We start from the raw sequence: 12,949 nt of genomic DNA, 5'->3' as shown, positions 1-12,949 counted from the left end.
AGATGCTCATAAACACTGACAGTCTTGACCATTTTGGCTATTTCAAACGATCATAATTTTTGCAAATGTTCTTGGTTTTGAAACCATAGCAAAGGGCAAGGATCTAAACTGGAAATGACTGCCCTGTTAAGAAAAACAGACATATTTCTCTGTGCAACAGTTACAGAATATAGTCCTCTGACACATTTACAATTGGATGCTCTCCATAATCAGCTGAACTAAACATATTTGTTCACAATCTTGCAGTCTGTAATGGCCGTTCTGTAATTTTTGCAAATGTTCTTGGTTTTGAAACCATAGCAAAGGGCAAGGATCTAAACTGGAAATGACTGCCCTGTTAAGAAAAAAAGACATATTTCTCTGTGCAATAGTTACAGAATATAGTCCTCTGACACAGTTACAATTGGATGCTCTCCATAATCAGCTGAACTAAACATATTTGTTCACAATCTTGTAGTCTGTTATGGCTTATTTTTGAAAGATAAAAATGAAATAAATTTCTCAGAATATTTGCCTAGCATAGTTCCATAAATTTCATTTGTAATACATAAGGTTTTCAAGATTCTGTTATTTTACCATAGTACAACAAAGAGCATTCCTGAAATCCTTGCACTACTTCTATTTTTACCTTGCCTGCCTCAAGGGGCTAATATCAGTCTTGCAAGTCTAAGTTTCTCTGTTTTGTTTTATATTTGACAAATTCGAGGTGGGTCTCTTTTTCCTACTTTCATATTTCTCATGACCAAGTAATTTTTTGCAGAGCCCTCCCTTTACAGCTCAGTCACTCCTTCTCTATTCTCAAGATCAGCTTTATATTCTTTCATTAATACATTGATTTGTAACTTACTATTGGTAGCTTCTGCTGGCTAGGATGGTGATGAGAATCACATAGTTTTTTGTTTTCATTGTGAGATTTTTTTGATTCTTGGTTACCAACGGACACATACTCTGAAGAACTAATGGAATTAATCAAGCACAAATACATAAAGAAAAATATATTTCAAAGATTGTTAGGACAATTATCATTTTAATAATCTATAAATATACAAGAGTATCATGAGGTATGTTACCACCCAGACGTACTGTACAATATAACTAATCTTTGTTAATAAAATAAATAATATTCTAACAGAGGAGTAAGTGACTTTCTTGACTGAGTTCCATGTTAATAAAATCTTTGATAAATATTTATTAAAATGGGGTGCGCTGAGAAATTTTAAAACATCCAAATATTGATAGAAACATAAAAGAGATGCATTTTATGCAAATAAAGGGGAAAAATGCATTTTATGCAAATAAAGGGGAAAAATGAAAATATGTATTCATTCTGCGACTTTGTTATACAGAAATTAGAATTGGGTAGACCAGGAGAAAAATAAAAAATTAGTTAAATGCAATGATAAATGCAATGATACTTAAGAAGTATCTGTGAGGGGAAAAAAAGAGGGTGAAGAATGACTGCATACTGAGCAACATTATGAAATAAATACCAGTATGAGGGACTACTGATTATTTATTATTTATATCCCGTCTTTATTATTTTTTACAAATAAGATGGTGAGCACACACAATACTCCTTCCTCCCCCTATTTATCCGACAAAACCCTGGGAAATGGGTCGAGTTGAGTGATTGGCCCAAGATTACCCAGATAGTTTTCATGGTTAAGGTGGGACTAGAACTCACAGTCTCCTGCTTTCTAGCCTAGTGCCTTAACCATTAGGCTAAACTAGCTCTCTTAAACAGAGAGAATGTTTTAGGGTTAAACTAAAGAAGAAATATGTGAAGGATAGATGAGTGGATCAAAAGGAAAAGACAAGAAAATCATGGTACGGTGGTGTTCATGACATTTTTCATAAAACAGAGCATAAGGTTAAAGAACAAAGGCAATTTATCAATTGATTTATAGACCTAGTGGAAGCAAGGATGGTCCTCAAGAATAGAAAAGTATAGTAAATGGTGGATATGGATATAGTAAATGGTGTGGGTGTAATATTAGATTTAGATTCCCTTTCTCTTATCTCTTCCGTTTAATTATTTTTGTCCACTACTTATTGCTTTTTGACCATTGGTAAATATTGCTTACCCCAAGGGGGTAAAGTATACAAAGAATATATAAGTACACACTTATAGGTTAAGTATGGATATGTATGTATGTGTTTTTAACACAAAAGTTGATCTCGAACAAAATCTGTAACAGTTGAGATTTACTGAGTAAAAATTAACTTTATTTATTAAATTTTCCACCCATCTCATTTTAAACAATTTGTTTCAAACAGTTATTATGTTCTCATTTACTTAGAAATGTGAATTTTGAATTAAACTTACTTTTTCTGCAACAGTTGTTTCTTTAGTCTGTATTTATTTTGCTTTATACCTAAATGAATTAAAAAAACTGAGTAATTCATATCATACAGGACACATAATTATTATTTCAATAATTTTAGTTTCATTCAATATATATTTATTTATAAAAAAATAAATACTTTAAACAAAGATATGGTTACCTCTAGCTTCTTCCATTTGGTTTTTAAGCTTTTCGTGTTGCTCAATAAGACCCTTCATTCCTTCAGGATTATCTCTGCACAGGTCCTGACCTCTCTCATTGGCTTCTAATGCCTTTCTATGCTCACCCAAGAATGATAAAGCATCACAAAATCGATAATGTCCCTACAAAAAGTGGAAAAGGCTTAATTTCATTTTAAAATAGAAGGGTTTGTCAAACATTTACATTTCTTAATTTGCTAGCTACTTCATACTGCAACCCAATCCTGTGTCGCTGAGCACAAAAAGAAATTATGTTTAATATTATACACAGATGTACACTTGCACTAGACTGCAAACTAAATGTTAACACTCTTTGATTTACCCAGTTGCTATTCTAATAAAAATATCCAAGTATGTAAATGAAGGATTTGGGAGTATAACAACTGCAATTTTATAGTTTTATTGATCTTAGAATGAGAATACATATCTACTATGACATTTTGTCATCTTGGTATTGGGGCAGTTGGATTATTCAAGAATCTATATTAGTATTCAAATTATAATTGCTTTATTTGCTTCTTTCTCAGTGCCTCTATTTTTTAAAAAATCTGCAGATAAGCAACAAACTGTTTTAATGATATTATTAATGATATTTGCCTGGCCATTTCCAACCATCAGGAGAAATAATAATTCAGTTTAATATTTTATTTTGCATGTCCTCATACTGCTAGAAATGGATTGCTCTCAGAACCCATAACTTTCAGAATTGACAGGATTAAATACAACAGGAACATCATGGTTAAATTCTTTTCATGTATAATCTCAAAGTTGAATCATAGTAAAACAAATTTATAGAATAAGAGCAACTAACCTTAGGCCAACAGGGATTCAAAATAATAGCTCTTTTCCCATCACACAAGGCTTTCCTAAAACAAAAATATGTTTGGCACAAACAATTTAGTACAATGCTTTCATTCAAATTGAAAAGATTTTCAAACGACAAGATTTTAATAAATCTGAGAAAAAATTATCATTTATAAAGTTCCATTTTGAGAGCACGGAAAGCCATCTTTATGACTGTAATCGTTTTCTGTTCTTCTGGAATATTCTAACTTCACTAAGAGAGATGACTCTGCCTTCTCAGACCAACCTTGGAAGAACTAAAAGCTTCATTCCTCTCATAGCGTAATAGTTTTTGGAAAAAAAGACACTTAAGTTTCACTTCTTTCTTTTATTCTGAATCTCAGTTCTGCTAGTATTTTTCAGAACATATCAAAAGACAAATAAATTAATGGAAAATCAAATTAACATCAATTAAAATTTTATTTTTAATGCTGTTTTCTATGTCATGCATTAGAGAATTAGGGCATGAAAAATAATTTAAGAATATTTTATGTAATATACAATTAAGGATCTTTAAACTCTAATACTGTCTTCCATCCCAAAGCTGGAAGTCAGTCACTGACCTATTATCATAATGGAAACCTGCCCATTACAATCGCAAGCATGATGGTTGTTAAGCAAAATTATCACATGGTCGCCTCATTTAACAATCCCACCCCCCCCCCCGCTTGCCCTGATAAGATAACCTTTATTGTCATTTGTTTTTCCTGTGGGCACTTTGGCACACATTAAAAATGAATTTCTGTTGCCTGCTCTCAAAAGTGTAACACACATATAGATATGCTATACATACATATATATATGCCTACACCCTAACACAGTGTTTCCCAAACTTGACCCTTTGAAGATGTATGGACTTCAACTCCCAGAATTCCTCAACCAGGCATACTGGTTGGGGAATTCTGGGAATTGAAGTCCATGCATCTTAAAATAGCCAAGTTTGGGAAACACTGCGGCCTAAGATATAAATATTAATCACTGTCCATCTTGAATACATATTGGAAAGAGGAAGCTTGAGAGTTCACAAGGTTGACCCTGTATGGAACAAAACTGGCTGAATCTGGATGTTCTGCTTCAGATACCATAAAGCCTCCTCCAAGAAGATAACAAGGAAGTCAGGTTGTGAAGAGGATGTATACCGTCCCAGACAATTCTGTGGACTGTCATTAAATGACCATGCAGGTCATTAAGCGGAGCAAAAGATTCCTCAGGATGGGGAAAATCCTGGGAGGCTTACGCAGGCCGAGGCCTGCCTTTCTTGGGTCTCCCAAGGCCTCTCCCATCCCGAGACATCCTGTACTCTGCTTCCCAGCCCTTGGGATTCCCAAAAGGCCTACTTTCCACCTCCTTTCTCCCACCCAACCACCCACCCACCACCCATTGTTCACTTACCTTTCAAAGACCTCAAGAGCTTTGGACTTTGTGTTGTGTGAGGGCAGGACACTCCATCCCACAGGGTCCCTGGGCCATGTGGCTGTGTCCTGGACGCAGCTGCTATTTTCAGAGTGGCTGCAGGTAATTGTGCCGCTCCAAAATAGCATCCCGCATCCCAGCTGCTTCTGGGATGCAGCCACACAGCCCAGGGACAAAGCTATGCAGACTGCATTAGGGAAGCAGAGTGGATTACTTTGTCTCTGATATACATGGCTGCATCCCAGAAGTGGCCATTTTGGCACAGTCACAAGGAATTAACTACTCTGAAAATGATGGCCGCTTCTGAGATGCAGCCAAATGGCCCAGGATACTGTGGGACAGAGTAGTCTATCCTCCTTCCCCAACATGTAGTCTGGCGCTCAGGAGATCTTCAAAAGGTAAGTATGAGATGTCTGATGGGTGGTGGGGACAAGCGTAGAGGACCCAGGTGCTTGGGAAACAGGCTTAAGACCTGAGGGGACCCATTGTGGGGAGGAAGCTGGCCCAAGGACTGTGGGGACTCAGTGGGATGGGATGGTGAGGTAGCTAGGAGAGTCACTGAAGATTCCTAAGGTCGTAAAGATGAATGTTGTAACTTTCACCATCACTAGGTGACTGATTATAAGTAGAGGACTATCTGTACCTTCCTTTGGGAAGGTTATATGTTCCTGTTCATTTTTAATTTTTCAAAATTTTCCTTAGACATCCAGATAATCAAGAAGCAATCTTCACCAGAAAAATATAGAAAAAAGCACAATTCTCCAGGACACCAATACAATATGACATCAATAAAATTTACATGTTTTTTTCAAGCTGCCTTTGCTAATAGATGTGTTTAATCTTGTGTCTGGTGAATGAGTGCACTGAGGTCCGTAAAACATTTTAATTATCAAATTTCATGAAGTATCACAGCTTGAGTGCAAAACTGTGGTTTCAAATAAGAAAAAGGTTTTTCCAGCATTTTGACTTTGAAACAATGTTTTATTTACAGCAATCAGCAAGCATGTGAAAAGATATAACTAGCAAAAGCTCTTTTGGCTTTGCTATATCTGTTGGTAATATGTCTTGGATTTCCCTAGCAATCATTTAGTTGTTAGGCAAAATCAGTTTCATCCTGCTGAGAACTGGATTTTGAAAAAGTCAGACACAATAAGAGTAACATGCACTCAATGTTCTTGTACTGGTAGGTACTCTTTGTACCTAATTGCTGATATACTGTGCTCTGAATAATGGTAAGTACAGTGTTCCATGCTGTTTGTTCTGAGACAAATGTTGTATGATAAAAACTTGCCATAACCCCTTTCTTTACTTTGCCTGAAAGTTTTTACTTTGACTGGATAAAGAAAGAAGAAATAGGGCAAGTAACTTAAAGAACACTGTCACCTAGATCTTTTCTTTTCTCTGACTCTGCCAAGACTCAGATAAACTGGCTTGGCTTTTATTCCCCTTCACTGAAGGCTGACGGTCATAACGTTCTGCTTTGCCTTTCTCATAAAATAAAGAGTTGGCTCCCTCAGCCAGATTTTTCAAGGATCAAAGGAGTTTGCAGCTTTTTAATCTACTTCCTTATCTTTCTGTCTGTCAATCCTATTTAAATCCCCATTTTTCCAGAAACTCCCCAGTTCAATTATAGAGGACGGTATATAATTGACAGGGAGGCATGGTTATACAAGGTCACCTTTAGATAAACTCACAAGCAGGAAACCTACTATTTTGCTATAAGCAGAGTTGAAATTGGCCAACAATCCCAAATACCTTTCTATTTCTATTTTATATTTTTGAACACTTGCTTCAAAATAGTAAATTGAACTAGTACTGTAGTTTTTGAATTCTAGCTATTGATATTTACTTTTTTGCCTCATTTATTTAATAAGATAGAATAAAAAAAGAGAAATGCAACTTTTTTAAAAAGCAATAAACTATAACAATAATTATAAGGGCTTCTGTATTGTTTTACACAATGGTTTCAATGAAGATTGACTATGTTTAATGGGATATTGTTTTTAAAAGTGAATTTTGTCCTTTTGCACTAATATATACCAAGTACATAAACCCTGAACATCTGTAAGATGTGAATTCCAGAATTAAACATTTTTAAAAACAGAACCATGGAGAAGAATATTTGTAGCTCAGGATTGAAATGAGGAGTCCTCGGTGATCTCTGAGTTTGGTTGTTTTCTTGCAGATGTTTTATTACCCAAACTAGATAACATCATTTGTGCACTGCTGATGTCTGGAGAAAACAACCAAGCTCTCAGAACACCAAGGACTTTCAGAGTCAAAGGGAACTTTCTCTGGAAACCACAGATTACAAATGTATCTTATTACTTACAAAACATCCTTATTACATTTAAATAAAAGTGACTTTTCTCTCCCTATTTCAAAATAGTTGTTAAATAATTTATGGTCTGAGTGCACTTTTCTCTATGCTCTGATTTAAACCACAGGCACAGAATATGTTGAATTACTCTGTAAAATAATGTAATTTTGCAGATGAACAAACTGGATGTTTCTTTGCTATTTACAACCTTATGTGTCAACATGATTTAAGAATATGTTCAAATCAGCAAATCTCTCAGTTGCAAGGGGGAAACCATACTTACCGATACTGTCCAATTCGGAGAAAACAGAGAGCCCGATTGCCATAAAGAAAGTGATTTTCAGGCCTTAAAAAAGGTTAGATAATATTTAGCTTGTAAGCCATAAAGAAAAACATAAAAAATTAGCCATAAATTATTTCAAATGAAATTTTAAGGTATCAGAATTTAATTTGTAAATTGAGTTTGAAGAAATACTCAGGTTTTTTAAAAAAACGTATCTAAAGAACAAATTTTATGAGAATTGACTCTAAACAGAGAATGCAAGTGGCATGGCTTTTACTGCTAGCCAAATGTGGCTAAATATCACAATTACAACAGTTTGTAAAAACTGACCTTGCTAACAACAGTACATATATTACTCATTCCTAAACAATTAATTCTTAATGGACAATCTACTTTTATGCTTTCTCTCCTGAGAAGACTGTTGAGCTGAAAATGAAGGTGAACCAATAGGAATATTGCATGCTTTGCTTTCCTTAGAAGTAGAGATGAGGGCTTAGGGTCAAGCTAATTTCACTATGAAGTCTAAGCCTACAGAATATAATCATTTATGGGATCAGGATCACAAATATAAAGCAACTTTTGAAGGGCATGTCTTAACTTAGCAGTAAAGATTTATCAAGCATGTTATGCATGCAGGCTCTAAAGCTTTAAATCCCTTTAATAATTAGCAAAGTGCTGGAAACAATGTGCTATTAATGGCACCATTCTCAATTTATCCTTATTATCCATCTTGGACTGACTTTTTGGAACCTAATTTTGCCTATGCTTTATCCATCTGCTGAATTTGCAGTAATTACTGACTTTTGATATGTATGCTAGTCTGGAAGCTATGCCTAAAGAGACACACACCATAATAATTTCCTTTTATATCTTTTCCCATAAACGTATTGTTACTTAAGAGGTTTCAGAACTGACCATTTTTATTCTATTGTTCTCTATTCCTACTGAGAAGAAAAGCTTTTTGGAAAGCTATAACATATACCGTAGAGCATACAAATTGTATGTGATATGCTGGCTTTTTATTCATTTCCCAGTTGATTTTCTCAGTAGTTCAAACTGGAACTTACAAATTGTTCCAATATCAATCAACTGGGGAGGATGGAAGTAAGGTACAATGGCACTTCTGGGGATCCCGTTGTGCGTCTTTGCCAGTAGTCTGGTGCAAAACCTGAATATCTTATCCATCTACAGTGTGATGTACTAATCACAGAATCCATTCACTGAATCATGGACACATATATACCATTTAATTGAAGTAGTTGTCTATGTGTGTGCATGATCAAGGGAACTATGGCTATCAAATGAAAAAAATGGAGAGTCCATTTTTAGTTGGACTGAAGAAGTACAGTAACGTTATTCACTATCTGAAATGTTTAGAAATCCTTTGTGGGTCTTAATAGTCAGAATAAATGCTGGTCTCAACTGATATGGCTACGGCAATTCTTTGAAAAGATGCTACTGATCGTAAGAATTAAGAATCAGCCATCTGAAAGCAAGACTATACTTTCATGTGAATATTATATTAGTAAATTCTACAATTTTAAAATACTATATTCCTCCCTCTCTACTTTATTATACTACTCTAATTACATTCTCCCAAACTTAATTTCTGGACATTTGCATGCTTTTGTATAATAACATAATTTATCCCTTACCATAGTTCTATAGCTTTTGTATAGAAAGTGACTGCACTGTCAAATTTATCCTTAGCAAATGCTTCATTTCCCCTTTTTTTCATATTCTCACTGGTCTGTAATAAAATATGACAAAATAAAATTAAGAAGAAATTGAAGTTATTTTCAAATTACAATATACATGATTTGGTCTGTAAAATCTCTATGAACAATTATGCTGTTTTTAAATTATTTTAAGATTTTTGGGCTATGCAATGTAGTGCATTAAAAACATATCCGTAATAATCAAATAGCTACAACAAATAACAAATAATTATCCCGTATATCATTTCAAAATTCTGAGCATTCTCATTCTAATTTAAACATTAGTTTGCATGAAGTCATTTATTCTAGCAGTGATCAAGATACACAATGTAAAAAGATGGTACACTTTACTGAAATGAATGGAAGAACCAAAGCCAACACTCTATGAGTACATCAAAGCTTATGCATAAGGATTGGTTGTTTTGAAATGTCTGTTTACATTCCATAATCATTGTAAGGATTATGAGTCAATGAAAGTGAGTTGGGCAGCCACATAAATTTTCTTAAAGAAACAAATAAGTAAATAATGCAGAGATAATATATTTTATATATATAGGTAGCACAAAGATCAGATAAAACCACACAGAACCCCCTCTCTGATGGAGCTGGGCAACTTAGAAAGAGATAGATAGATAGATAGATAGATAGATAGATAGATAGATAGATAGATAGATAGATAGATAGATAGATAGATAGACAGACAGACAGACAGACAGACAGACAGACAGACAGACAGAGATAGAAGCATCTCAATATTAAATTAGCCTTAAATTTTTGTAATAATGTAAGTTTTTAAAAAAACTCACCATCATACAGTTGTCACAATAATAAGATTCGAAGGCTTCTACTAAATTGTAGTCCTCCAAAATAACTTTACTTATATAATACTTATCTGTAATAAGAAATAAAATGCTTAATTAAGACAACTGCATTGATTGTTTGCTGCTAAGAGGTATAGTACTGAAATATGTGCAACCTTCTTTTAAGGACAAATGGCCCTAAATTCTTCTTTATTTAAAATGAGTTAATAGGAAAGCTAAAGGAAGTATTCCTAAAGGCAGCAAATAATGCTGTATTAATAACAATGGGATACTAAAAGGCTTTCAGAGCTATGGGATGGGATGGGATGGAATAGACTAGTAATGTCCAGAGGCCATAAATCTACAAGTTTCACAGGGGGAAAGGTCACATGGAAGGTCCTGAGTTACACATACGCTCCACTATTTAATCACACAAAGCTAATAAAGCTATTGGGGAGATGTTCACAGCAATCCAGCACAATAGCAATTGCCCAATGGCAGAATTCCAGCTGAGTTCTTGAAACACTCAAGTGTTTTTCAGCTATGGTTGCTTACATGGACAAACACTGATATTAGATGCTTTCCCCCCTTTGTGATTGGGGCACTCCATTTTTTTCTGTCAAGATGTAATAAAAACAATTCAAACAAATAGATGATTGAATTAAGGAAAATCCCACTTATATACTTTGAATAAAATAAATCATGGAATTTAAAAAAAACATTCTATTTCTAATAATGAATAAGAAGAGCACAAGGTAATACTGTTTCAGAACTCTTAATTCTACTCTATATTGCTTAATAAAAACATTCTGATGAATCCTATATTGCTCAAAGGGAGCATTTCAATCCCTGGCGATGTGAATTCTGCAGAAAAGTAAGACATTCTTTACAATAATTTATACACTTAATGTAAAAAAAATCCCAACATTAAAATGTTATTTATTTTTATTTTATTTATTAAATTTGTTTGCCACCCATCTTGCTGCTCTGAGTAAAACGTAACAAAAGTTTACTCTGCTCTGGTGGTTTACAATAAGGGCTTTAAATATCACCATGAATTAAATATGTTTTTGTGTACTAATCCTCTATATAAAATAATTCAAAATTATAAATTCCAGCATCTATTGTACACTTATCTAACCAAAATTTAACAATGCAATATTTCTTTTTTAATTTTTTTGAATTGTTTCAACTGAAAAAAAGTAGAAATATTAAAGAGTTCTATTACATCACTAATGATAATTGCAACTTCATTAGGCGTAAACTAACACTGGATCCAAATGCTTACTGCTTGGGCAATACAGTGTAAATTTTTAGCTTTTAACTGAAGAAAGATAAGAACTTGTTCTCCCTGCTAGTATTTTCATTATTAGTTCTTAACCTGTTGTAAAACTGCAGTAGCATCTTAGATTTGTTTGATTGTAATGAGGTAGACACTAAATGAATCAGTACGAGAAGTAAGAGGATATGGAGTTAGATCCAGAATTCTGTTGACAAGTGGGTGACAGAAATGGCATTTTCTGAGTATTTCCAAAGGTTTCTCGTCAAGGGCAGCTGCATAATGAGATATGATGCGGCATGGAGAGCTTAAGAGAAAATGGCATTTCCTTTTTCCTCTCTCAGGACTAACTTTTGGAATGACTGATATCTATCAAAGACAGCTGTTAGTAACAGTCTTTCCTGTAATGCAACTCTGAATGTAAGCTATAATACATAAGACAAGATTTGCATTAACGACCAACTATTTATTTCAACTTAAGACTACAAAAATCCTCTTTCCTTCATTGAGAAGAAAAAAAAAAAGCTTCCTAAACTGATTATAGGAAGTTTAAATCATTTGTATACTTACATGCAGAAAAGAACAGTTTGAGGATAGACCAACAACAATAATCTGCAAGTTTCCTTAATTTCTGTAAAATGCCAATGTGATCTGCATATTTCATCCACTCTAAAACCTCAGAAGTTCTAAGTATTCCCTATTTTAATTAAGGAAAATATCAGCATTATTTTAATTATTTTCATAATTATATTCAGTGTAATTAAATTTGAGCACATTTTACAAATACGTTCCTCAATAATCTTGTCTATTACAGAAAGGAAAACACAATTCACATTTAACATATTACATTTAAGAAAATAAATGTTAAACTACTGTTTCAGAAGATCATTAATATATTAGTTTATTGATTGTATAAATTATAAGCTATATATTAAAAATAATATAATAGTACAACCCAACTAAATTATAGTTTCTACCACACATAATACTAGCAGATCACAGAAATTAGCATGTCCTATGCAACCACTTTTGCAAGTCATTAATAGCAAAATCTTAAACAATACTTCCTGCACCAAGGATGGGCAACCTGCATTCCCCAAATCTAATTTTTCAATTACTTCATTTTATTTATATCCTGCCTTTATTATTTCTTACAATTAACTCAAGGCAGCAAATATATCCAAGATAACTTCCTCCTCCTATTATCCTTACAAAACAACCCTGTGAAGTGGGTTGGGCTGAGAGAGAAGTGACTGGCCCAAGGTCATCCAGGTGTCTTTCATGGCTAAGGCAGGACTTAAATTCATGCTGTCTTGCTTTCTAGCCTGATGCCTTTTTATCATGAGTATAAAATGTTAAAATAGATGAAGTGAAGCACACAAAATAACAGTGAGATTTGTTCAATGAATAACAACTGGGTAAAGATATCAACCTGAGGAAGTACTTCTGATTATTATGAACAAGTGATAACAAAGAATGTCAAAAGAAAGCTGCAAGAAAATGATAATAAAGATACTATTCTCACAAAAAGCCTAGTTTCTCAACAAAAATTCCTGTGGATTTATGCAAGGCCTATGAACAGAATGTTCTTGGACATTTACTGATAAGGAAACAGGAGCATGAAGTCTCTGAGAGACTGGCTCTTTGTAAGCAAACGTGAAAGTCTGTTCACTATGTACAGTAAATGATCGTACATGAGTACAGTATCTATGCCAGAAGTACAATGCAGTCTATAAATTTATAAGAAC

At 33.9% G+C, this 12,949-nt stretch overlaps 1 protein-coding gene across 4 annotated transcripts in view; it reads right to left on the bottom strand.

Moving 5' to 3' along the window:
- The window catches only part of TTC3 (tetratricopeptide repeat domain 3), a 70,159-nt gene that overhangs the window by 52,661 nt on the left and 4,549 nt on the right, over positions 1-12,949 (bottom strand). For all 4 annotated transcript variants that reach the window (XM_034441931.3, XM_087871254.1, XM_087871253.1 and 1 more), the window contains 8 exons: positions 11,772-11,898; positions 9,929-10,014; positions 9,060-9,154; positions 7,405-7,467; positions 3,357-3,411; positions 2,506-2,668; positions 2,327-2,375; positions 848-956 (listed from right to left, as the gene is read on the bottom strand). In XM_034441931.3, the coding sequence (XP_034297822.2) occupies positions 848-956; positions 2,327-2,375; positions 2,506-2,668; positions 3,357-3,411; positions 7,405-7,467; positions 9,060-9,154; positions 9,929-10,014; positions 11,772-11,898 (747 nt within the window). The remainder of the gene's footprint in view (positions 1-847; positions 957-2,326; positions 2,376-2,505; positions 2,669-3,356; positions 3,412-7,404; positions 7,468-9,059; positions 9,155-9,928; positions 10,015-11,771; positions 11,899-12,949) is intronic.

This window comes from Pantherophis guttatus, chromosome 5 (assembly GCF_059756535.1).
Source record: "Pantherophis guttatus breed Tessera chromosome 5, ASM5975653v1, whole genome shotgun sequence".
Classification (NCBI taxonomy): domain Eukaryota; kingdom Metazoa; phylum Chordata; class Lepidosauria; order Squamata; family Colubridae; genus Pantherophis; species Pantherophis guttatus.
This window is presented reverse-complemented; position numbering and strand designations above follow the sequence as displayed.